The sequence below is a fragment of the Pipistrellus hanaki genome, assembly GCF_964339955.1.
Source record: "Pipistrellus hanaki genome assembly, chromosome: 20".
In the NCBI taxonomy this organism is placed as follows: Eukaryota; Metazoa; Chordata; class Mammalia; order Chiroptera; family Vespertilionidae; genus Pipistrellus; species Pipistrellus hanaki.
In genome coordinates this window covers 3,480,859-3,506,477 of record NC_140522.1, presented here as the reverse complement: position 1 = coordinate 3,506,477, position 25,619 = coordinate 3,480,859, and the positions used below count along the sequence as shown (strand labels likewise).

Here is a 25,619-nt window from a genome sequence, read left to right as displayed (position 1 = left end):
CGCACCCGGCGCGCCCGCAGCGGCGAATGCTCGGCGGGTGCTCCGGCCCCGGGGTGCGCCCGGCCGGAGGCGGGTGGGCGCGCGGGGGCGGAGCGGGAGCCGCGGGAGGGCCGGCCTCCCCTGGAGACGGAGACTGGGATCCGCAAGCCGCTCCCCGCCGCCCGGGCCCCGGCCAGCGCCGCCTACTGGCCGCGCCGGGTATCGACCGGGCTGGGGGGGGGGGGGGCACCGGCCTGCGCGCGCCGCTCCAGCTGCGCCCCTTGGGGCCCTGGCCGCTCACCCACCGCCCGCCCTGGGCCCTCCAGCCCGGGGTGGGGTCCCCAGCTCGGGACCTGCCCCAGCACCGCAGGGTGCACGCGACAATCCTCCCCTCCCCTCCAGGCTAAGGTCACCCGCCACAGTCTTTTTTTTTTTTTTTTTAAATATATACTTTATTAATTTTTTACAGAGAAGAAAGGAAAGGGATAGAGTTAGAAACATCGATGAGTGAGAAGCATCGATCAGCTGCCTCCTGCACACCCCCCACTGGGGATGTGCCTGCAACCGAGGTACAAGCTTTTGACCGGAATATCGAACCTGCGACCTTTCAGTCTGCAGGCCGGCGCTCTATCCACTGAGCCACACCGGTGAGGACTCCGGTACATTTCTTGACCGAGAGGCATAGAAGCAGGAGATGGAATAGACACATCAGCATTGGGAACGAGGGTCTCTTTAAGTCCCAGCCACGCTGGAAGGTCATTGTGAGGGGTTTGTCTTTACAGGTGGGGAAACGGAGGCTCAGAGCGCTGGTGAGACTTTCCCCAATGACACTAAGTAGAGGGTCAGGAATGAACATAAGTCACGCTCCCTAGCCAGTGCTGCCACAGGCGCCTCTGAGCCCCCTCCACGTGGGGATTCTTCTGCATCCAGAGTAGGGGGTCCCCTATGCTTTCACGGCTTAACCGTCCCGCCTGCTCCGGGGCCAGGCCGCCCACAAACCGCCCGGCAAATCCCTAGTGACCACGAGGAGGTGCAAACCCAACTCCACAAGCAATGGCCGTGGGGGGTGGGAGAACGCCTGTGCCTGAGAGTCACTGGCCAGCTCTAACCTCAGACATGGGCACCGCGGTCCTCGAGGTGCATCAAGTCAGCGATTTCTGGAGAAAGGGGAGCATACTGCCACAGATTGCAGCATGGAGCTCTGGGTCCTGCAAGCCATGGCCCCCAAAGTGCCAGATTTCAGAGAGGGAGAGAGAGAGAGAGAAAGAATGAGAGAGAGGGAGGGAGGGAGGGAGAGAGAGGACACACTGATGGTGAGAGAATCATTAATCAGCGGCTCCCTGCACACCCCCTACTGGGGATCCAGCCGCAATCTGGTGAGTCCGGACCAGGAATCGAACCATGACCTCCTGGTTCATAGGTCCACGCTCAACCACTGAGCCACGCTGTCGGGGCCCCAAATGCCCTTTAACAAAGGGCTGTGCCCAGGACAGTTTGGACAAGAAGGCCTGCCGGTATATCTTGTGCCCGGTCTGCAATGGTTGCATTGAAGATACTTTATCTGCCGAGCAAAGGTGCCAATGTCGATCCTACCAAGATGCAGGTGCTGTCAAGTGAAGGCACCACATCTGCTCACATACACCGCACATTCGGCAGCATCTCCTCAGTGATTAAAACCTACCAGGATGGCCCTAACCGGTGTGGCTCAGTGGATAGCGCATCGGCCTGCATACTGAAGGGCCCCAGGTTCGATTCCGGTCAAGGGCACATCCCGGGTAGGAGGTGTGCAGGAGGTAGCTGATCGATGTTTCTCTCTCATCGGTGTTTCTAATACTTGAAGCAGTCCCTTCCTGGCAGACAGCGCCACTGGGAAAGAGATGCAGAACCAGCAGGAAGGACTGGGGAGTGAGGGTGAGGCTCCGGAGTGTGTGTGTCATCAAGGGGACCGCTTCCAGGCTGGGCTGATTTCCACACCTTAGGGTTTGTTTGTTTTTAACATATTTTTATTGATTTCAGGGAAAAAGAAAGAGGGAGAGGTAGAAGCATCAATGATGAGACACAATCATTGACTGGCTACCTTCTGAACACCCCGTATTGGGGATCAAGCCCGCAACCCAGGCATGTGCCCTTGACCGGAATCGAACCCGGGACTGTTCAGTCCACAGGCTGATGCTCTAAAACCACTGAGCAAAACCGGCTAGGGCCACACGTTAGGGTTTAAGTTAAAACAACAGTAATGGGCACCGACATTTTGTTCCTGGAGCACGTGGAGCAATATTTTTGTGGTTCCTTTGGCAACCGCCGAGGCAGGAGCACAGGAGCAGAGGGGTCAGGGCAGTCTCAGGCTCGGGGTGTGTGTGTGGGGGGGGGGGTTTCGCTCCTGTGCGGGCTGGGGCCTAAGGGTTAGGGGCAGGAAGGCAGCCACGGCCCTGAGCGGCCGGATCCCTGGCCTGAGTCATCTCCTGTGACTGAAGAATGCGGGCAGATATTTTCTCAAGAAACGAGGGCTGCGCCGAGGGGTGCAGGAGTTAAGAACCGCTTCTAAAAAAGAAATGTTTACAGAGGGCGCGACGTCAGCCTGTGAGCACTATTTGCAGACGGGACCTGCGCTGCCAAGTTCCCGGCTGCTCTCAGGCCATCAGGACCGGCTGCGCCAGGGGCAGATCCTGGGACCGAGTCTGCGCCGGGCCTCATGGTCTCTCCCCTGTGTTCAGAGACGTGGCTCTACCCATGTTTCTCCATCTCGACTGTGGACCCACTATGTGCACAGCATTGAGCCAGGCGCTTTGAAAAGTATTAAAAAAAAAAAAAAAAAATCAAGTCGGTGTTGCTCAGTGGTTACAGCATAGGCCCAAGGTTCACGGGTTCGATTCCCAGTCAAGGACACATATGGTTGGGGCACTGTGTGGGAGGTATGTGTCTCTCTCATCCCTCCCTTCCACTCTCTCTAGAAACCAATGGGAAAAATATCCTGGGGCAAGAATTAAAAGAAGGGAGGGAGGGAAGGAAGAAGGAAGGAAAGAGGAGGCCGGTTCAGGCCAAAGATATGCAAAGATATAATGCAAAAAAGTATGTTTTACTTTCCGAGTCTCAAAGAATAAGGTAGCTGTGGCAATCCAATCCCGTTGGAAGTGGCCACGGAAGAGCTGAGGGTGTGAGCTGGCTTCCTGCAGACTTGGACTTGAACTCCAGCTTTCCCTGCGCGCTGCCCAGTCTGACAGACCCTGGCCTTCAGTAGGGGAATTGGAGGGAAAGGCGTCCACTCAATCCCTGGCAGCGCCCCCACTGCTGTCATTGGTAGGCTCTGCCTCTCCCACTTCCATTACCTGGGACGGGGGCACACGGGTGGTGGCCTGAGACCACCCTGTGGTGCCGGCAGGGTCACCGGGAGCGGGGCCACCAGCAAGCTAGCCCCTCAGGCCGCGCCTCCTGGCACGCCACAGCACCAGGGGGTCACGGAGTCTTGGGGAACAGAGCGGGCAGCGACCTCACTGCCAAGGCCAGGGCCAGCCTGAGCACTCGGTCATCGGCGGGACCTGTTCAGTGGGGTGCGTGGCTCCCACACTTACTGGGTCCCTAGTGCACCGGGTACCTCGTGAGAGGACAGACACTGCGGCCCAGGGTTCAGCCAACACCGACCCCTAGAGCGCCCCCTATTGGGAGAAAAAGTGGAGGCCGCTGGGTCCCCCTGGTGTCACTCGGGACCCCCGCTCAGTATTGACGCTGAATCCCGTGGGAGCGGGAGGGAGCTGGTCACACAGTCCTCCCTCTGTGGGCCGGGAGGGGACAGGAGCTGGGCTGGGCCCAGGCCAGCGTGGGGAGCTGGGCAGAGGAAACGAGGGTGACAGACAGCTGTCCTGTGACACAGCAAAACCCAACCTGGGGAGAGACGCGGTCCGCCCTCCACCCTAAGTCACCCAATTAAGAGGACTTTTGAGATAGCGTTCTATTTATACCCGCGGAGCTGTGTGTGGGGCTGAGAGAGCCAGCACACACAAACACCCCTCCTGCAGGAGGAAAACCAAAGGCGGGTTAGGACACATAGACCCTCCCCTTTCAGAGGGTCCTTTCCAGAAAGCGGACAGCGGTAGCATGTAAATGCTGTTAGATCAGTCAGACACAGGGAGAAATGTTTTCATTTGTCAGTCTCTTAAAAAAAAAAAACAAAAAAAAACACCCACACACCAACTCTGAGCTCTGTGAGAATCTGAAGTGATTTTTGAATATAAATAACCCCTTTTTGCAAGAGAGCACTCCAACTGGCGAGAACGACTGTTCCCAGTGAGAAGGAAAATTACCGTCCAGAAACGGGAGACACAAAAAGCTAAACGGTTTCGAAAACGAGCTGTGCCGGCACCAAAGAGGGGGTGCTGGCAGGGTCAGGTGACCCGGGCGGGACCCTGAGCTGGGCCACTGGTCACATGGGGGTGTGAGCGGCTTTCCCTCCGCTGTATAGGATCGCTGTGAGATTCTGTGAGAAGCCTTTAGGAATAACCCCACACGGACACCTCGCTGTCCCATAGCGGGCGTTAGGGTTCCCTCTCCGTTGTGTACTTGAGGCGCCGTCTGAGGCTTTTTATTCATGGGGGTGGGGGGCTGCTTTCTCCCTCGTCCCCAGCTGCGAGTTTGGGCCACACGGGGCCGTTCTGGAGAGTTCTGCTGGTCAGACAACAGAGTACACGGGACCCGCCCTCCTCCTCCTCCTCCTCCTCCTGGGAAGTGAGGGCAATGACGGGGCACAGAGGCCACAGCCAGGAGGGGACGAGGCTACCCTGCAGAGCCGCTGCCTCAGGGCACGGGGGACGGGAAGCTGTGCCCTCTGGCAGCTTTGCCAAAGCTCGTGAGCACAGGCCTGTCGGCAGGAGGGGGTGACAGACAATGCAGAGCAGGGCCGGGCGCCCAACGCCACAGCTCAGGGCACCTCCATTCAACACGCTCACGGGCCAGAGACAACCGTCAGGAGAGGACATCGGGGTCACAGGCGCTCGCTCACTGCCTTGCGCTCCTCAGCTTTCCACTCTAAGCCTCCGAGATCGAAGGCGAAGATCGAAGACGTCATTCTGACAGACTCTGATTTGTCTGGGTAAGCCAGACCACCACAGTGGGCCAGTGAAAGCCAGGGAAGGCAAACCGCTGCAGAAGAGGCGGCCACCTTTGCTCACAGCCTTCAAATTGCATGTCAAACTCTGATCGTGGAAGCTGCGGGCTTTTCATGGATCCTGTTGTGTAAGCCCCAGCCTGCCCAGCCACCCGGGCACAGGCGACTCCACGCGGGATGACCGTGGTGTGTGTTCTCTTGTCTTCTGGATCCAACAGGTGCCTGGTGCAGGTTTCAGGCTCCTGGGATCATGCAAGCATCCAAGGGGCTTCAGGAGACGTGCGGCTGTGCAGCCGTGTTTGCTGCTGGGATCCTACCACCGGCTCCTTGTATCGGCTGCTTAGAGTCCCGCCGGCCGCCTCCCCACCCTGTCCCGCCATGTCCTCAGGTGTGGCCAGTGCTCCGTGGCTCCGTGGCCTCGCCCGGGCTGCAGGGCAGCCGCTGTCTCAGAGGGACTGTGTTCCGAGTCACAAGCTGGTCGTGGCAGGTGGCGGGTGCCTGCGTTTTCAGCTTGCCAAGTGCTTTGGAAGATACAAAGCTAAAAATACACGTGTGTGGGTATGTGATTATTTTTTGCGATTCTGAACAGCAAGGAAAGTGACAAGGGGATGGATGCTGTTGCTGGTGCTGCAGCTTCACCATTGCCAAATAGCGCTCCCCGTACTGGCTTCCAGGGGCCGAGTCGCCGGCTTGCGGCTCTCCTGACACGTGGCCAGAGCCTCTGTGTCTCCCTCCTGGCTCCCGGCACTACGCTCTCCACTGGCCTTTTGCTAGGTTTCAGTACTGGGACCCAAGCGAGGAGTGCCGTGGTCAGGGAGCCATGGCTTAACACGAATCACACGGGCCCTCCCACCTTCCCAAGGGGCAGGGGGAGAGGGGCTGGGCCCGTCTGAAGTGGCCTCGACATGGACATGGCCCTTTCCCATGGAGCGGAGGGAAATACAAGTGGAGGGTCTCTTTTGGGTTCATCATGATCGGGCCTCTGTGCTTCCTGAACTCGTGTGCCTTTCTCTTTCACCAGGTTAGCAGTTTTCTGTCACTTCTTCAAAGGGGTTCTCTATACCTTGTTCACTTTCTTCTCCTTCTGGTGTCCCTATGATGTGGACGTTATGTTTCATATTGTCCCAGGGTAAACTATCCTTGTGTGATATTCTTCATTTCTGACTTGTTCTCATTCATGTAGTTTCCATTACACACAGCTTCTGGAAAACAACTAAAAGAGATGTGAACTGCCCTCACAGCCCTCTCTCTTCCCACCTTTTTTTTACCCTTAGGGCTAAGAAACATGGAATCACGGGCGGACAGAATGCTTAGAGAGCATGACTGTATTTGACCACACGAATACCAACAGCTGGCGTCTTCCCGCCAAGCCAGCCGTTACGGAGTGCCTTTGCCGGAGGGACCTCTGCCATCCTTTAAGCCTCTGGAAGATGGAAGAGCAGTTATCCTTTCTTCCCTGTCCACGGTGGCAGCCCCACCTCTCACCGCGCCATTTTGCCATGGGGTAAAGTGCTCTATTCGGCGAAGTCGGAGAGGAATAAACAATACCACGTGTCCTACGAGGTCCCGGGTAGAAATGAAAGCAGCAGGCTGACTCCCATCTCCAGCTCATCCCCAGCGTACGCCCCCGGCTGCCGCCGTCCGGGGGTCACACACAGCAGCCTGCTCCCAGGAACCGGGCAGATGCCGCTCCGCTAGGTTTCACCTGATGACGACGGGACACAAAGCCGCGCTGGTGTGGCCCATGCGTGTGGGCTTGCGTGCTGCTGTCTCCTTAAGGGACTCTGGGCTCTATTGTCTTGAGGGCCGTCAAGTACAGAAAAGGTGAAACACAGCAAGTCAGTCCGTGTCATATCCCAAAATGGGCCCAAGCCATTTCTCCACCTCGGCCACAGGCATGCTCTTCCTCAGAGCGTAATCCTCAACCTGCGAAGATACGAAGCAGCTTGTTAGACCAAAATAATATTACTTGCCAAAGCCGGTTTGGCTCAGCGGTAGAGCGTCGGTCTGCGGACTGAAAGGTCCCTGGTTCGATTCCGGTCAAGGGCATGTACATTGGTTGTGGGCACATCCCCTGTAGGGGGTGTGCAAGAGGCAGCTGGTCGATGTTTCTCTCTCATTGATGTTTCTAGCTCTCTATCTCTCTCCCTTCCTCTCTGTAAAAAAATCAATAAAATATATTTAAAAAAATAATAATAATTTGACTTTTTGAACGGAGGTTCCCACAGGATCTGCCCAGAAACATTAAGTACCTTCCGTTTCACGTCTTATGAGCGGAGTTAAATGGAGAGGAAGAGTTGTCTATTCACTAAGTTGTCTAAGCTTTGGGCAGGAAACAACATGCAGTAAACATTTAAATCTTAGAAGCTGGCTGGGGGCTGAGCGTGTGCAGGCATGTGTGTGTGTGCACACACACACGTGAGTGTGCATGCGTGAGTGTGGTCTGCATGTAAATGAGAGGGTCAGAATCAGGACCTTAACTGAGGTAAATGTCTTCGTCCTTTCCTTCCCATTTCGTTCTCATTTATATGTGAAATACAATAGATTCCATAGTTCCACTTAAAATAAGACAGGGATCCACCCCGGGAAGCCACATATCCTGCAGCAGCTAGCTTACCTGATCCTTGGAAATCTTCCCCACAGCAAAGTATTTGGACTTCAGGTGGGAGAAGTACAGGCCGGACACGGCGGAAGCAGGCGCCATCGCTAACGACTCCGTTAACCGGATGCCTGCAGAGAGCGACACAGCAGACACGCTCGCACACTCGGTGTCCAGCACAGGCCTGGCAGCGGGGCGGCTTGTGGACAGAAGTGCAGCCGCTGAGTAGAAGCAGGCACGCCGCTTCCTGGCACGTACCTGTGCACCGCTCAATGTCGGCCAGTTCCCACATGGTGAGCTTCTCGGTGTGGTCGGGCTGGCTGGGGTAGCCGGGGGCCGGGCGGATGCCCCCGTAGCGCAGCCTCCGCAGGTCGGCGACGTCCAGCTGCTCGCTGCCGCAGTAGGCCCACAGCTCCCTGCGCACCCTCTCGTGGAGCTCCTCCGCAAAGGCCTGGCACCCAGAACAAGGGGAGAGGGGTCGGGCAGAGGCCAGAGCCCGGGCATCGGTGTGCCCGCCCCCCTCCATCAACACCAGGCAGGCGGCGCCCTTGCCTGGACCAGCCAGGGGGCACAAGCCGGATTCTCGACCCCTTTGTAGTGTCCTTAGTTGCTCTGCTGGCTCAGTTTTGGCCTCAAATTAGGCACTGAAGTCCCATAGTTAATGATCCAAGGATTCTAAGCCCTTTAATGTCAACATTTCCCTGCAGGCCCGTCTACAGCGCACTGTGGCCAGAAGGGAAAGCTGGGGCCGTTCCAGCTGCTCATTGCTCACTGCTGGCCTCAGGAAAGGGGGAGGGCCTCCCCAGAGCTCAGCTCGCTCACTGCCTGTAGACAGAGGACCCCAGAGGGGACCCCAGGGCTAGAACTGGAGCTCTGAAACGCGTCCGTTTTAATTTCTCAGGCTCCTCAGGAAGTCACGTCACAGCAGGAAACGGAGACATGAGAACTAAGACAGTCAAGTCGAGGTTTTCGGGGCGACTCTAGCTGCAGGACCATGGAAGGGTCCCGCTGCCCAGAAGGTGACGTGGGAGAACAGCTAGAGGACACACGGCTGAAAGCTGCGTGCAGTTCAAGCCCGTCCGCCTGGTCCTCGGGATGCCCACTCCCGGGCGCCGCCTCGGGCCCCCGCCCCACCTCTGTCCTCGGGGCGCGGCTGCCCTACCTCGGCCAGCCGGTCCCCCAGCGCCTTGACCATGATGCTGCTGTAGTCGTCGCCCTGCTCCTCGTAGGCGCGGCTCAGCTCCTCCACCCCGAAGCAGGCGACGGCGAACAGGCCCAGGTGGTCCCGCAGGCCCGAGTGCAGCGGCGCGATGAAGTCCGAGAGGCAGAGGTACGGGTCCACGCTGGCCGAGTCCTTCTCCGCCTGGAACCCAAGGGGGTGCGGGGGGAGGAGACATGAGCAGGGACGTGGCATTACACAGCGGACAGCAACGCAGGTGAACGATACCGGTTTGAACAGGGAGGGGTGTGTATTTTGTACACTTAACCCCACAGCCCTTAGAAGAGAACAGAATATTTCCATACAGATTTGTTGAAGGAACAAGTGAAATGGGATTTTTAAACTACGACGTGGCATACGTAGTTAAGAAACCAGTTAAGCCGAAACCGGTTTGGCTCAGTGGATAGAGCATTGGCCTGTGGCCTGAAAGGCCCCAGGTTCGATTCCGGTCAGGGGCATGTACCTTGGATGCGGCCACATCCCCAGTGGGAGGTGTGCAAGAGGCAGCTGATCAATGTTTCTCTGCCACTGATGTTTCTGACTCTCTCTCCCTCTCCTTTCCTCTCTGTAAGAAATCAATAAGATATATTTAAAAAAAAAAAAAAAAAAAAAAAAAAAAAAAGGAAAGAAACCAGTTAATCTGCTAATTTACAAATAACCGCAAGTTTACTGAGGCCACAGGCTCTGTGCTAGGAACTGGGACCTCAATATCCATTCAAAATAAAAACTTCCCTCAAAGCATTTTCTGTGCACAATCAACAAGGAACCCACATGTAAGCCTCAGCCCCTGCACCAGCAGCACAGGCATGGCTACCCACGTTGGTGGCTCAGGAGCAGCTGAGGGGGCCCTGGACCGGCCCGAAACCAGCACTCAGCAGGACCCGCTGCTTCCCTTGGTTCAAATCAAACTGGGGCCCTCTCCCCAGGCCGGGCGCCTCTCCCATCTTCCATTTTCAGCTGATGACTGGCTCTTCCCTGCCATTAAGCTGACAAATAAGACCTTGAATGTATTTCACCAGCAATAATTTTGCTGAGACCACGAACACCTAATAACGAACACTGACTGAGTGACGCTTTCGCTCTGCCAGGCACTGCTCCTGAGGCTTCAGGTGAATGAGCTAATCTCATCCTCTCAGCCACCTTGTGAAGGAAGGGATGCTGTCAGCTCTGCTTCCCGACAAGAAGCCCGAGGTGGACAAGCCCAAGCCACTAGCTCAGGGTCAGAGAGTGGCGGCCTGGGGGGTACGCTCCTGACCCCCACGTGGCACTGGGGCTGGTCAGTCAGTTGATGAGTGGTCGATCCAGCAGCTAAGGAGCGATGTGCTCGCTGGTTCTGGCAACAAGCACAGCCTCCCTGTCCGTGGGCGAGACAGCGCAGGACACGAGGTACCAGGAGCCAGGGCAGCGCCGCAGGGAGGAGCTGCTCGCCAGCTGAACTGCCACCAGCTGCTCTGTGCTCGCGGTGCCAGTGGAGGCAGAGCTTCCTGCCCAAGGGGCACAGGGCGTGGAGCCACCGGAGGGCAGAGGGGACGGCAGCGGAGCCGCTCAGAACAGCCCCCGAGCAGGACCCGCTGCGGCCTGGACCGCTCCATCCATTCAAACACCCATCTGTGTGGGTAACAAGGACACACCGAGTCATCACACACTGGACACAGAGGGTTCGGGGCTGAAAGCAGATCAGAGGACACGGGACCTGCAGGATGCAATGCGGGGCCAGAAGGCTTGTGACCTTCGTGACTCTGGGGAAGGAATGTGGCCAGTCCCCCAGAGCAGACCCCGTCTCTATCCGGGGCGTCTGGCCTGAGTGCCATGGTCACGTGGCCGCCCACTTCCCTTGCCATGTGCTGTTTAATGTCCTCAGCTAAGAATCTCTACAGATGTTGTTAAGAGTAAAACTCCCTGTCACTGTGAGTTATACTGTGGTTAGGATTAAAAGCAACACCATCACTTCTGAATGACTGAAATGGTAGCAAGACTGTGCAAGGCTGATTTACTGCAGCCCTTTGTTAATAGCTCCGGTGAGGTCTGGTTCCAGTTCTTGATTAGGACAACGGTTTGTTTTTTTTTATAGCAGCTGAAGGGACGTGCGTATCGTATCTGCATTGTGCAAGGTGGGGACGTGTGAGGGCGGCCGCGGGGCACTGGGCCTGCTCTCCTGACGCCGTCAGAAGCCGGGGCTGTGACAGCAGCCAGGGGGTGAGGACAGGCTGGCTCCCCTCCAAGGACAACGTCCGCCACCTTCCTGTCCTCCGCAGAACACACGCAAACTGCCCCCACACGAGGCTGCGTGGAAACGAAACAAGACGGCCCCTCAAGAGCCCCGAGCACCTGGCCCTGGTTCACACCCAGCCCAGGTTGGTCCCGCCTGTCTCTCCCCGAAAGAGAAGCCACCAGCCCACTTTAATAACACGCATGTACACAGCCTACTTTAATAACACGCATGTTCACAGCTGACGTGTGACCACCCAGGCAGGGGCGGGGCTTCTCCTCCACCGCCTTCTCCCCTCGTCCTCAGAGGCCTCTGGCCAGGCCTGTGGCCGGTCATGTGGGGGGAGGAGGGTCAGGCTACCATTTCCCCAAAGCTCAGACTTAATTAGTTACGTGTTTTGCTGACACCAAAGAGCAGACAGCCCGTGGCACCCGCCGGCCCCCGTACCTGCTGCCGCAGTCCGTAGAAGGTGGCGATGGGCGGGGCAGCCCGGGGCTCCGAGCCCGCGGGGTACAGGTGGATGTCGTCCTGCACGCTCTGCGCCGGCCAGAAGCCCACCACGCCCCGGGCCCGCAGCTTCTTCTCCGCGATCAGGGCGCTCAGCATGTTCTGGGCATCGCCGTAGAGCCTTCTGGCCTCTTCGCCTGGGAGGAGAGCGTCATAGGGACTCAGTCCCTCCCCTACAGCCGCCGCCCTCTCCTGTCGCTTTCTCACACCTCCTTCCCCTCAAACACTTTCTCAGTGTTTGTCATCAGCGCAACTCAGGGTGAGGCAGTGTCCGTTTGTGGTTCCTGCCAAATGCAGCTCCCAGTCTGTCTCCCCAGCTCGCACCGCTTCCACTTTTCTACTTGGTGAAGGCAAAGGCGCCGAACGTGTGGCCCCCCAAACCTGTCTGCCTCACAGAGTGACACGAAGCAGGCAAATCCTCCTGTCGCCGAAGCTCTCGTGCACATACGACGCCACTGGCCCTCAGGGACCTCTGGTATGTGGAACCCTCTTAAGTGGGACCCCTTTCTTCCGTGCTCCCTCCCGTCCCCAGGCCCTGCCTCAGTCATTCCCTCTTAACCTTCAAGAGCCAGTCCACACACCACCTCCCCCGGGAAACCTGCCCTGCTTCCCCGGCTGGGGCCCGCCTCGCCAGCTCGTGTCGGAGGAGGGAGGAGGGAGGAGGGAGCACCGCACGCACCTACGGTCTTGTCGTCAAATATCTTGGGGAAGCCGCGGTTCGGGTACTTGCCCCGGAGCTGCCACACGTCAAAGAAAGGCTTCCAGTCGATGTAGCCCACCAGCGCCTGCAGGTCGTAGTCCTCGAAGACACGCGTGCCGAGGAACGTGGGCGCCGCTGCGGGAGGGGAGCGCCCACGTCAGGGGGAACGCGGCCCGGCTGGGCCCCGCTCTGCCGGCTCCCACGCCCCGCCTCGCCTCTCTGCCATCCCTGCAGTCCTTTCACCAAGAGGGGCCCTCACAGTGCCATGGAGAGGGAGTCCCTCTGCAGCGAGTCTTTCATAAAACCATTCGCCCGCCCTAGCCGGCTTGGCTCAGTGGATGGAGCATCGGCCTGTGGACTGAAGGGTCCCAGGTTCGATTCCCAGTCAAGGGCACACGCCTGGGTTGAGGGCTCAATCCCCCAGTAGGGGACGTGCTGGAGGCAGCCGATCAATGATTATCATCATTGATTTTTCTCTCTCCCTTTCCTCTGAAATCAATAAAGAAATATATATATATTTTTTTAAATTCTCCCATGTAACCAACTAAATCACCCTTGGAATCTTCCCTCAACCCTCCCACCCCCACTCCATCCAAGAAAAAAAGACTTAGGTTAATCTCCCACGTGTACAAATAAGGACTATACTGAGCTAGAGGTCGCTGTGGAAAGATACGAATATAAAGTTTAAAGACATGAAACGACTAATCTCTATCACCTACGGCTACAGACACACACAGTCACAGTGTAGGGGGAGGCATGGAGCTGAGGCATCAAATTCAGGATCGTGCAGGGGAGGGGAGACCCCAGGGGACGCACGCTACATGGGACCGTCTTGTTCCCTAAATGGGCAGTAGGCCACTTCTGAAGTGGCAGTGGGTATATGAGAATATGCCAAGATGAGTCTAAAACGCATCACCCGTGAGATCACTGAGGACTTCTGAGAGGGCTTCCCTCCACAGCACCGGAAGGCGCTGGGCTTAGCAGACAGCAGAGACAGATCCTCCCGCCTCCCCACCATGACCCCGCACCCAGGTCCTCAGACGGAAGTGGGCAGAGCCCAGCACATCCACGGCAGAGCCGCGCCCGGGACCCGGGGCGGCTGCGGTGCCTGCCTCTCTGCACATGGAACTGCTTGCTTTTCTTTCCCATCATCACTGTCCCTCATCATCATCACTAGACACGATCAGGAACCTCTAGCTGCCGGGCTGGCTCTGTAGCCACGTCCATGCCAGCAGCCCTCCAGCCCCGTTACCACCGCAGCCCCCTCTGCTCCACACAGACCGACCTGGGGGCGGCTCCGACAGCCAGTCGATACGGAAGCTGTGCTTTCTAGCTTGACTCAAGGATAAGTATCTTCTCTCCTATGAAAGGAAAAGAATTTATTCGTCAGACTCTGGGGTTTTAGCTGCCGCCACAGAAGGGTGTCCAAGGAAGCTCGTCGGCGGGGCGGGGATGTCAGTGCTGGGAGCCGGGGAGATGCCAGTGCTCCCGGCCCGTCTCGGGTCCTCCCACTGTTTGCTCAGGAACCAGGGTCTGTGGCGTGTGCCCAGCACCGTGTCAGTTCCCGTCCCCCCTGCTGGCTCTGAGCTCATGTTTCATTCATCCCCGTAACTCGGGTCTGAGCACAGCATCTGATATCTCCTGCGATCCGTACTACCCAATACGTGTGTGGAGGAGGGAGGAAAATTAATTTTAATAGGACCACAAATTACTGGAAACTCAGACACAGAACTCTGATCTCAACTAGGAAACAGGACTTCTCTAGAATGTTCCCAAACCTTCCCCCTTCCTCAAAATAGTCAAGTCACAGTGAAAACTGTAGGACTGTTTCAGCACCCAAACCAGCCGCCCCCTGGCTTGGTCACTCACCTTCAGAGACTCATAGTGGTCCTGTCTAATATCCTCGTACTCTTCCGTGATCTCCTCAAAGTACTCATCTTTCAGGTTCTCGTCTAAGAGCTGGGAACACTGAAAACGCAAGATCCAGGTCAGTCAGTCAAAGGGACAGAGCAGCACCAGCAGTGAAAACAGGCAACACTGGCTGGTTCTGGCGACACCTCCATCAGGAAGCCTTCCTGGGTTGGCACCCTTTCCTCTCCCTTCACCAACTGTGCTAATTCCTGCCTTCCTGTGCAATGAAAGGTTAACTCAGCAGGCGGAAGGTTCCGCTCTTGCACAAAAATGGGGAAGGGTCAGCTGGCCTGTTCCAGATTAAATGTTTTTTTAAAATATATTTTTTAAATTAATTTTTAGAGGAAGGGAGGAGAGAGAACGAGAAACGTTGAATATGAGAAGGAAACATCAATCAGCTGCCTCCTGCACACACCCCCACCAGGAATTGAGCTCGCAACCCGGGCATGTGTCCTGACTGGGAATCGAACCAGCAACCTGCCAGTGCCCAGATGCCACCCAACCAGCCGAGCCACAATGGCCAGGGCCTGACTAAATGTTTTTTGAACTGGAAACAGGGCATTTAAAAAAATTCCACATTCCTTTCGCTCTGGCATGGCGTTCAGAGAGTGCACACTGTGCCTGTAAATACTTCTGTGTGGCTGGGTTCTCTCTCCCTGGGGTGGTGTGTCCAGGTCAAGGGTGTCCTGGTCCCACCATTCCTGTCACTCAGCCAGCCCTCCCGCTGCAAGTTCAGGATGGGGACTGCGAAAGCCCAGGGCACCGCACGCTCACCGCCCCTTGCCAGCCACGCACACAACGGCAGTGACACCCTCAGAAGCCATGAGCTCTTTTACATCTTTAGTGGAACTGGACAGACATCAATAGGTGCTGGGTGACAGCCCTGACGCTCAGCGCTCTCAGTCCTTTCCTCGCGACACACTCACCACCACCACGCTCTTGGACGCGTCCAGGACGTGGATCACGGGCGCGCTGTACCTGGGTGCGATTTTCACCGCCGTGTGGGTTCTGGAGAGAGAGGGGGCAGGAGAAAAACACGCCCACTGGTGCTGACTCCCCGCCCCACTCGTGTTCAGAACCGTTGTGTTTCCATAGTGCTTTCCACTGTAAAATGTCAAATTTCCCTGGTAAAATAGAATGACTTGCTCCCCATGCTAAGATGGAAAAAGGTGTATGTATGTGTGTGTGTGTGTGTGTGTGTGTGTGTGTGTCTGTCTGTTGTTCCAGGCTGTAAGTCTGTCCTCAAGCCCCTGCCAGCAGGTCCAGGCCGAGTTTGGGACCTCGCACTCGTAGCAACCTATCCGAAGGAAGTTGAGTGTCTTCCTCCGAGTAAGCTGGGGTACAGCCAGGGCCCCCAAGAACCAGACATGAGGCAGGAGCACTCTCTGCGGCTGCGCCTGTCCCTGGGAGTCACAGCCAGGCCCTGGCCACCCTCACCGCGGCCTTGCAGGAAGGAATCTCAGGCCCTAAGTCAACTCAACGCAAATAACACAGAGACGCAGAAGCAACAAAAACATTTCGTGACCTTGGCTCAGCCCCAAGTCCCTTCTGCCAAACTAGGAAATGTTAGTACTGAGGGGAAACACCCTTGAATCCTTACGACTGCCCAGTTAACTGCAGTGCAAAACGCACTGCCCTGAGGGCTGGATGTCTGAGCCACGGCCCAGACTGCACGTCTGCTGGTCCAACCAACACATAACACAGCGAAGGGCGAGGCTGGCCGCGCTGCCTCTGAAGGCTTTTTAAAACACCTCTTTCATCTGCTGGCTCATCTGGTAAAAGACGGGAAAGAATGGATGACTGGAAATGTCCCAGTCTGCACCCGCAGCAATGTGGCTTCCTCGTCTTGAACTTGAGTGTGGTGTCCGACCATAAAAAGTGGTCCTTGTTTTGAAACCAGCATCACAATGCATTTCACTACCTCTGCTCACTTAGTTGTTCATCCTATTTTATTTATTATTTATTTATTTATTAATATATTTTATTGATTTTTGTTCAGAGTAGAAGGGAGAGAGATAGAAAGTTCGAAACATCAATGAGAGAATCATCGATCAGCTGCCTCTTGCACACCCCGCACTGGGGATATGCCCACAACCAAGGTACATGTCCTTGACCGGAATCGAACCCGGGGCCCTTCAGTCCCCAAGCCGACGCTCTATCCAATGAGCCAAACCGGTCCCGGCTGTTCACCCTACTTTACACCTGCGGCTTTAGAAGGTATTTATTTCATCCTGACAATAACCTTAAGTTCTGCTACCATTCTCTTTACTAAGCTAATACATAGTACTCACAGCACAATCACTAGTGACCTGAGACCAGGCTCACTGAAACCCCAGTCCCAGTGTCAGTCACATCCCTGCCTCTGGTCCTGGAGAGTAAGTCCCTCTTGTCCGAGGGAAGGCCGAAAAGCACACGTGCTTACACGTGAGGAGGCCGTGCACGAACAAGCACAGGGAAAAGCAACCCAGGTCTTAACTGTCCCCGGACACTGTCCCCGAGGACGGGAAGTGAATGAAGCGCAGAGCTCCTGAGCGGGACTTACCGCGAGGTGGTGGCCCCTCCAATCAGCAACGGGATCTTTATAGCTAATCTCTCCATCTCCTTGGCAACGAATATCATTTCATCCAGGGAAGGAGTGATGAGTCCTGACAGGCCAATTATATCTGTTATATTAAAAAAGGAAGAAAGGACAAATTAGAAGGAGGATGACAGAAAAGGAGGAAAAGGAGGAAGACTTATCTAAAACACTTTGGTAATAAAGACTATTAGACGTAATCTCAATTTCCAATCTTTAATTCTAAGACATCTTTTCTAACTGGGGGCCTCCCGATATTGTTTGCTTTTGGTAGTAAATACGGTTTGTCGCTTGAAGTTGCAATAATGTACTTGCCACGGTGTTGGTGAGCCGGGCACTAGAATACACTGTTCATTATGGAGTCCCAGACTGGAACGTGTCACAGTGTGTGAAGAAACATAAACACGCACACAGAGCAAGTATAACCCCCTGTTCTCCTCTAAGAGGCTCTCATTGCCCTCTTCAGGGCTACACGGGGTTTCCGTCCCCTGGTCACCTCTCACCCCATCACACGTGGCACTAAGAGTGGCCCCCACGGAGGAGCCGGCACGTCACTGTCTGAATGTCCCCCTAACCCTCCCTCTTGCAGATCAAACGAGTCCCTGAGAGACAGACACGAAAGGCGATGCCCCGTGGGGTCGCACTGTACCTGCTTTGTGGTCAAGAGCCGCCTTCAGTATCTTATCACAGGGGGTCATGACTCCCAAGTCAATGACTCTGACGTGCAGAAGCGGGGCGTGAGAAAGTGCGAGAGAACGTGTTAGAGACAAGGCTGGAACGAACATGGTCACTTAGCCATCAAATACTGCGCTGACGTACACTGGAGTCACCGAATACCGTCACCCACAAGTTCAACCACCAATTAAATAATAAATATAATAATTAAAACAGGCAGAGAAGGATCAAGACCATAAAAAGAAAAAAAGAAAAAGGATAAAAGAAAAAAAAATCAACAAAAGACAGAAAAATCAATTCTATAAAAGCTCTATATATCTTGTGAAGACGTAAAGGTTAGTAGTCATGGATTTGTGTTTGTCCCCAAGCAGGATATTACTTGCTGAATTAATGATTCCCAAGTAGCTATTCTTTTTTATCTCGATAAGCGCCTGCTGCTTCTCATTCTGAAAGGCTCTTTTACTATTAGGTTAACAACATCACAGGTTCTATTGCATCATCCCCAGGAAAATGTGTTTTCTGTCTAGGCAGCACTATCGCCTTTAGTCCTCTTCACATATTCCCCCACCAAGAAAAAACTGTAGGCATCTCATGAGATTCACTGCATCAGGGACAAGAACTAGGAACAAGAAGGGTGCATTAGGCCCTGACCAGTTTGGTTTAGTGGATAGAGCGTCGACGTGCTGAATCAAGGGGTCCCAGGTTCGATTCCAGTCAAGGGCATGTACCTTGGTTGCGGGCACATCCCCAGTAGGGGGTGTGTAGGAGGCAGCTGATGGATGTTTCTCTCTCATCAATGTTTCTAACTCTTCCTCTCTGTAAAAGAAATCAATAAAATATATTTTTTTAAAAAGGTGCCTTAGGACTTGGTGCCGGATGGCTACCAGACTCCCTCACTAGCTGGGTGATTCACCCAGACGCCCAGCCTAGGCCACGGATGCTCAGACGTGACTACACGAGACAGGTCTCCAGGGCACGTGTCCACTAGCCGACACTACGAAATCACACGCACCAGAGCCAGGAGCTCGTTGTATGAGGCAGGACACCCAAAGGGGTGCTTGGCCTGACAGAAGAATTTGCACGTTCACCGTTTTTGTAAGAGAAACGAAGTTGCACCGGCAGATGTTCCTCAGGGATAGACGTGCTAGCAGAGAGGGCTCAGTGCAGGAGAGCCAGGGGCTGGAGTGCTGCAGGGAAGCCCGGGCCTCACAGGCAGCGCTCACCGCTGCTGGGCATGGAGGAATGCCACCGCCCGCCCTGGCCCTTAAAACACCTCCACTGCAGGAACAACATTCCCGGCGACTCATTCACCTTTCAAGGCAAAACGTGATCAACACAGGGCAAGGAGAGCTCAAGAATGCTCCAGGCAGTTTACCTACAAGCCACCTTTCCAACAGCTCTTGTCCCGTTACCACAATGAGACTGTGTCTGGCCACTTAGCTGATAAAACAGTCAACTCCCTGAATGGAGTCAAGGCAGCAGGATCATTCTGGTGCCTCAAGTATATGCTGGGCACATAGCAGACTGGGACCAGCCTTCCTGAACGCTCCGCGGCTGCATCGAACCAGCCTGAACACAGAGAGGGAGGCACGCTGAGGGGACACAGGGCCTTTGAGGTTAACTGTCCCGACAGCAGAGGAAACCCTAGGCGCAGAGCTGCCGCGGGAGCCAGTTTCTCTCTCTGACTCAGGAGGGCTGCTGGCTGGACGTGGACCAGAGAAGGCATTAGTTCGTTGCATTAGGCTTCTGATTATAAAGGACATGTTGAAAAGTTCTGACAATAAAAAACATGCACTCACTGAAGGTCGTCGGCTCTCACAAGGAAAGAGCTTTGGGCTGCACAGTTAGTCACTGTGAGGCGAGGTGTCAGAAAGGGATTTTACTTGTATACACTCCCAGCTCTAGACCCATCCTTACCCAGAAGCCTGCCTGGTCCTGTCCAGGCAAAGGGCAGGGAATTGTACAGTCAAAACCTCCCAATAAAACCCCACTGAGCCGGTCTTCTCAGGTCTCAGCTCTGAAGTGGGCCTATTCGCTGCGAGGGAGCGGGAAATACGCCTTATGCCTGTGGCCATGGTGGGAGCCATGGTTACGAGCCTCTGTGGCCCCAGGTTAATTCTCAGGACGCCTCTTGGTTGCTGTGACCCTCTTGGATAGTTCCTACTTTTCCTTTTGTTCTCATTGAACATACAACAGGTCAGATCCGTGGTGGGCAAACCGCGGCTCTGTTGACTAACGAGTTTGTCGACCACTGTCATATACTACTCTTTACCTTTCTGCACACAATGTGCCACAACTGTCTCATCCTCACACCTTCCAACTACCCGGCAACATTTAGTCTAGTCCAGCGGTTGGTAAACTCATTAGTCAACAAAGTGGTTTGCCGACCACTGGGTTAGATCATTACTAACGTATCGTTTGAAAAGGTGTGTTCAATGTAGAAAATTTGAAAACACAGCAAAAAAGACAGCAAAATAGCTTCTAGCATCCACTGCCAGACCCTCCCACCCACTAAAGAATTACCATGTTGATGCTTTTATTTCTAAACTAGGGGCCCGATGCACGGCTTCATCGGGAAGGTCCGCCCGTCTAATTAGCATATTATACTTTTATTATTATAGATGAGAAAGCGGTTGAAGGCAGTGGCACTTACCTAAAATTATTGCAGCCGAGCACGACTCCAACTATATTCTTGCCGATGTCGTGCACGTCACCTTTCACGGTGGCCAACACGATGGTGCCTTGGTAAGGATCCTAGAGAGCAAGACAAGCAGCTAAGCACGGCTGTGGTCATTTTAGAGCGGATCGCCCAGTTCTCTGGCGCATGACCAATGCTGGCATTTTTTTAAAAATATATATTTTATTGATTTTTCACAGAGAGGAAGGGAGAGGGATAGATAGCTAGAAACATCGATGAGAGAGAATCGACCAGCTGCCCCCTGCACACCCCCTACTGGGGATGTGCCCGCAACCAATGTACATGCCCTTGACCGTAATCGAACCTGGGACCTTTTGGTCCGCAGACCTACCCTCTATCCACTGAGCCAAACCGGTTTCAGCCAGTGCTGGCATTTTTAAATCCTCACCTGAGGGCATTCTCAGAGAGCTGAGGGGGGAGGAGTGAGAGGGAGTGAGAGAGAGAGAAACATCTATGTGAGAAACAACAATTGGGTGCTCTCTGTATGCTTCCCAACTGGGTACCAAACCTGCAACTCATGTACGTGCCCTTGACCAGAAATCAAACCGGCGACCCTTTGGTGCATGGGATGCTCTAACCACTCAGCAGCCTGTCCAAGGCAGAGTCCGTTTCCCTGCTTCACCTCAATGATGAGCACAGCCTAACCCCCATCCCTGCTCCGCTCCAAGAAATCTTTGAGGAGTTCCTCACAGGGACCACAGGCCGGGACAAATGACTCGCCTCTTCCTTGACTGAGCCGGACAGCACCTGAGCTTCCTTTCTCTCCTTCTCCATGAAGGGAATAAGGTGGCCGACAGCCTTCTTCATGACCCGAGCCGACTTGATAACCTGGGGAGAACACGCAGAGTCAGGCATCTTTATGGAACCACCTACACGGTCGCTCTTGGGTACGTGTGAGATGTTACATAAATTAAGGGTGCATGCTTTGACCTCAGCTCGGCCACACCGGAGCCTTCGTAGGCCCCAAACCCAGACAGCTGAACAACTAGGTGTTTACTGATGTGGTTAGTAGCTGCTGAGAGTTCTGGTTTTACTCCAAACATATTTAATTACGTCACTATTTAGAATGGTAATAACTTTTTCAAAATATGCAGCTTAAAATGGGTTAGTCAAATAAATTGTGACTATTATTAACTTTACATTTATCTTAGGTTTTATTTTAATGAGGGGGGGAGGTAGATGGTTATTAGGGGTAGGAAGTGGTACAGAAGTTCACACATGCAGATGAGAAGCTAATTATTTGCAGTTGACCTCTGACCTCCATGCCACCCTAACGATTCATTTTTGGTGACGTCACCCCTAAATACGTTTAGAGAAACCAATGACCAGATCTCCATGCCCTGAGCTATTGTCAAAAATTAAAACCTGAGGAACAGATGGGAACACATTCATTAAAAGACAGAGACTTTTCCTTTCAACGGTGAAAATGTTCCCCCATCTTTTGCCAACCTGAGGCAGAAACATCTTTCCGGCTCCGAAAAGATCACCAACCACTTTCATGCCGTTCATCAAAGGCCCCTCGATTATATGCAGGGCCCGGGGGTATTTGTCCTGGTTTAGCCTGGCTTCCTCGGTATCTTCAATAATATATTTTTCGATGCCCTGCAAAAAAACAAAACAAAAACAGTGACTTAAATATAAACGGCCAACAACAAATTATTTGAATCATGGAAATGCGTGGAGTACAGGTTTTGCAAATCCTGGCTCCTATCACCAACTCAGGGGATGCATTAAGCCTCAGCTTCCTAAGTCACAGTATCACGTGGTACTTGCCTCGCATGGTCACGCCAAGGATTAAACGAGATGCCTACACAGAGTGATGATTAACGGCTTTTTTGACACTAAGTACTCAGGAAAGTGAGCTATGAGTGAGAGGAGGAGCGTTCATAAGTGAAGTTCAAATTAATAATAAAATACTTTACATCTTGGGTACTGTTTACTGTCGTGGCTTAACAGATTACACATCAATAAATAGTTCCCGTGAAATCCGCGCTTCTCTCTGTAAAATTAGGGGCTGGGCGGGAAGGACCAGGGGCAGGACCTGTGGGCAAAGCTCAGAGCCAGGGAGCCCCTGCTGACTTGTCCAGCCTACAGGGACCGAGCCCCATCCTCCAGCTCCGCCAGCTCAGAGATCCCTGACTGTGGCTTGCTAGTTCCACAACCTGAAGTTCAAAGTTAAATTCTAGAGTCCCCCAAAAATAGAACTCTGAAATTCTCCAGACTCACAATGAGGACACTAAAGCTGAGAGACGGAGAGTCTTGCCTGATGGTACAATTACCAGCCAAAGAGCCAGGACTGCTTTCTGATGGAATGCCAGCAGCTCGGTCTGGGGGAGCGTCTCTCGGGTGTGTTGGTGCTGGTATCTGGGGCTGAACAATTCTCCGTCGTGCGGGCCTGCGCACTGAGGATGCTCAGCAGCATCCCTGGCCGCTGGATCCAGCAGCACCTCCCACCCCAGTGGCGACACCCAAAAATGTCTCTGGACACTGCCAAGTGGGGTGGGGGGTGGGAAGGGGCCTGGGGAGTCTCCTTGGCTGTAGCCGCACCCCTACGACATCTCAGGCGGGAGGAGAGCCTCGGCCCCGGAGCTCCCCTCCTCGCGCAGCGCCCCCGGCTCACCTTCACGAGGGCATACTCCAGGCGCTCCTCCACGGAGCCGCTCCTCCACTCATCGGTCTGCACCACCTTCTTCCCTCCTGTGCCGTGAGTCTTAACGGAAATGAGGACAGAGAGATGGGTACAACGGGTCCTTACTTAACTATTTATTTGGCAGCAAAAAACTATGTCTTAGCCTTCTTTTATGCTAAACAGGTTACCAAGCAAACTACTGTAAATGTTCTAGAATTGCATTACTTTAGTATGAGAGAAGTTAATTTCAGTTATTTATTTTTTTAAATGTATTTTATTGATTTTTTACAGCGGGGAAGAGAGAGGGATAGAAAGCTAGAAACATCGATGAGAGAGAAACATCAATAAGCTGCCTCCTGCACACCCCCTACTGGGGATGTGCCCGCAACCAAGGTACATGCCCTTGACTGGAATCGAACCTGGGACCCTTCAGTCCACAGGCCGACGCTCTATCCACTGAGCCACACCGGTTCCGGCTAATTTCACATTTTAAACTTAATGGAAACAGACATCAGGATACTGAACAGTATCCTGCGTGTGGCCTATTTCTCTCCCCTCGCCCCACCACAGTGCCTCCTCTGCAGCGCCCTGTACAGATCTCCCATGATCCAAAGCCGTGACTGGATCCACTGGATCCTCGCCCCTACTGCACAAGGAGGGCCTCCTAACCACGCCTGCGCCATCCATCCCGACGGGAGAGCCCCCCGTCAGAACGCGCGTGCGCGCTCCTCCTACCTGGGCGTAGCGCAGGAGCTTCTCGGTGGCCTCGGGGTCCTTGTTCCAGATGAGGTCCTCGCAGAGCTGGAGGAGGTCCTTGTGGATGTCGTCGTACACGGGGAGGTTCCCCGCGTTCACGATCGCCATGTCCATGCCGCACTGGGGGCAACACAGACATCGGTGAGGATTTCCGGGGGCGCCCTCCGCCGGGTGGGCGCACTTTCTGTGTAAAGGGCCAGGCGGGAGATGCTTCGGGCCGTGGTCTCTGTCGCCAGGGCTCAGCCCTGCAGCCGTGGCACAGAAGCACACAGACCACGGAGCGCCTGCTGCTTCGCTCCACTCAGACTCGACTCTCAGAAACGGGCAGCCCGGCTCGGAGGGCCTGCGGGTCTGCAGACCCCTGGCCTGGGTAAGGCTGGTGGCGGTGGCAGAGGAAGCGGGCGCCCGACCTACCTTGATGGCGTGGTAAAGGAAAACCCCGTGCATGGCTTCGCGGATGGCTTCCATTCCTCGGAAGGAGAAGGACAGGTTGGAAAGACCGCCGCTGATTTTGGCTCCAGGTAACGTTTGCTGGCAAAAAAAATAAAATAAAAAAAGTAAAAAGATTCCCCCATTTTGCCAAAAACATCAATGACATCCCTGAATCTTTACATAAAAAAAAAAGTGGACAGTAAAAAAGGCACAAGTTCAAGGTTGCCGTCACATCTTACAACAAGGCCAGGCGTCTATGGGGAGCTGCTGGCTGAAGCACAGACCACTTAGGGAGACAGCTTCCACTGACTGCTACGACCAGCCCTTCCGCTTCCCACATACACTGCAGAGACACATATGCACGTGTGCCCAAGACACACACAGGGATGTTCACACTGCACGGAGCGCCATGTCCCCAAACAGGAACAAACCAAGTGTCTGTCAGCAGCAAAACAGTTGATTATGGAACAGTTACACCACAGAATATTATACGTTAACTAGAGGCCCGATGCACAAAGATTCATGTAAGAATGGGCCTTCCTTCCCCTGGCTGCCAGCACTGCCTTTGCTCTGGCCAGAGCTGCCTTTCTGCCTTCCCATGCTGCCCAGAGTCCGTGATCGGCTGGGGTGGTGTGGAATGCCCAGCACACAGCTTTGCACCTGCATATGCAAATCAACCCATCTTTGTTGGGTTAATTTGCATACCCACTACTGATTGGCTGGTGGACGTCATGAAGGTACGGCCAATTAGCATGTTTCTCTTTGATCAGTGTGGTTACAAATGAACAAAGTTCAGCTACAACTACACAGGTGAATCTTTAAAAGGAAGCTGGGTGAGGAAAAAGGCGTAAGAATCTTAGATTCTATTTCTATTAGGCTCAGAAACAGGACAACTCTTTAGACAGTGGATTCTCATTATTTTTGGTGATTATGGTCTACCAGTCACCACAAACACTGAATCAGGAAACACTGAAAAGCCTTGCTTATTCTACTCAGGACCTGAATGAGAGCTATTACGTGCCTTAGAATTCATTTTATATACCCTATTTTTTTTAATATATTCTGCAGTATGTGTTACACTTCAGTTCAAAATAACAAAAGAAAAACAATAAAGGGCCCTAAATTTCAGAAAACCAATTTACTACCTAAGAGCAAGAATGCCGACATTGCCAGCCAATAAATGCATATTCATGACGTTCAAAGGACTCCCTGGAGCCGCGTGGGCAATGTCCTGTGCATAAGAGAAGCCACGCCACCCAGACTCACTTTAATGGCTTTGGTCGCATTGATAAAATTAACGGCGTACAGGCTGTGTTCCTCCATCCCGGTCCCGATGGTGAGGATGTTGGGGTCAAATATGATGTCATTTGGGTTAAAGCCCAGTTTTCCCACGAGGAGGTGGTAGGCCCGGGTGCACACTTGGATTTTCGTGTCTGTTTCTGTCGCCTGGAAAAAGGAGCGAGAGGTTGTGATTGAAACAGAAAGTGCCAAGCAGCCTGGAAACAGCCCTCAAACGACCTCCGAGGAGGAACTGCCTGTCTGCTGTGACTCCTGTGAGACAACGGACACCCTGGCCAGGCGTCTGGGGACGCAGAGAAGCTCGTGTTCCGCATGTCCCAGCCATAAACCGCC

General features: G+C 54.1%; 1 protein-coding gene across 1 annotated transcript in view; it reads right to left on the bottom strand.

The window, feature by feature from the left end:
* Positions 1-6,387: 6,387 nt before the first annotated feature.
* Positions 6,388-25,619, bottom strand: part of MTR (5-methyltetrahydrofolate-homocysteine methyltransferase) — a 37,383-nt gene continuing 18,151 nt past the window's right edge. Inside the window, exons 16-33 of the mRNA XM_084868678.1 lie at positions 25,254-25,433; positions 23,970-24,086; positions 23,535-23,675; positions 22,791-22,880; positions 21,620-21,772; positions 20,891-20,998; positions 20,126-20,226; positions 17,447-17,514; positions 16,765-16,885; positions 15,149-15,230; positions 14,181-14,279; positions 13,597-13,672; positions 12,291-12,446; positions 11,552-11,748; positions 8,839-9,039; positions 7,935-8,127; positions 7,695-7,807; positions 6,388-7,003 (exon numbers count right to left, since the gene is read on the bottom strand). Of these exons, the coding sequence (XP_084724804.1) occupies positions 6,917-7,003; positions 7,695-7,807; positions 7,935-8,127; positions 8,839-9,039; positions 11,552-11,748; positions 12,291-12,446; positions 13,597-13,672; positions 14,181-14,279; positions 15,149-15,230; positions 16,765-16,885; positions 17,447-17,514; positions 20,126-20,226; positions 20,891-20,998; positions 21,620-21,772; positions 22,791-22,880; positions 23,535-23,675; positions 23,970-24,086; positions 25,254-25,433 (2,283 nt within the window). The 3' untranslated portion in view covers positions 6,388-6,916. The remainder of the gene's footprint in view (positions 7,004-7,694; positions 7,808-7,934; positions 8,128-8,838; positions 9,040-11,551; positions 11,749-12,290; positions 12,447-13,596; positions 13,673-14,180; positions 14,280-15,148; positions 15,231-16,764; positions 16,886-17,446; positions 17,515-20,125; positions 20,227-20,890; positions 20,999-21,619; positions 21,773-22,790; positions 22,881-23,534; positions 23,676-23,969; positions 24,087-25,253; positions 25,434-25,619) is intronic.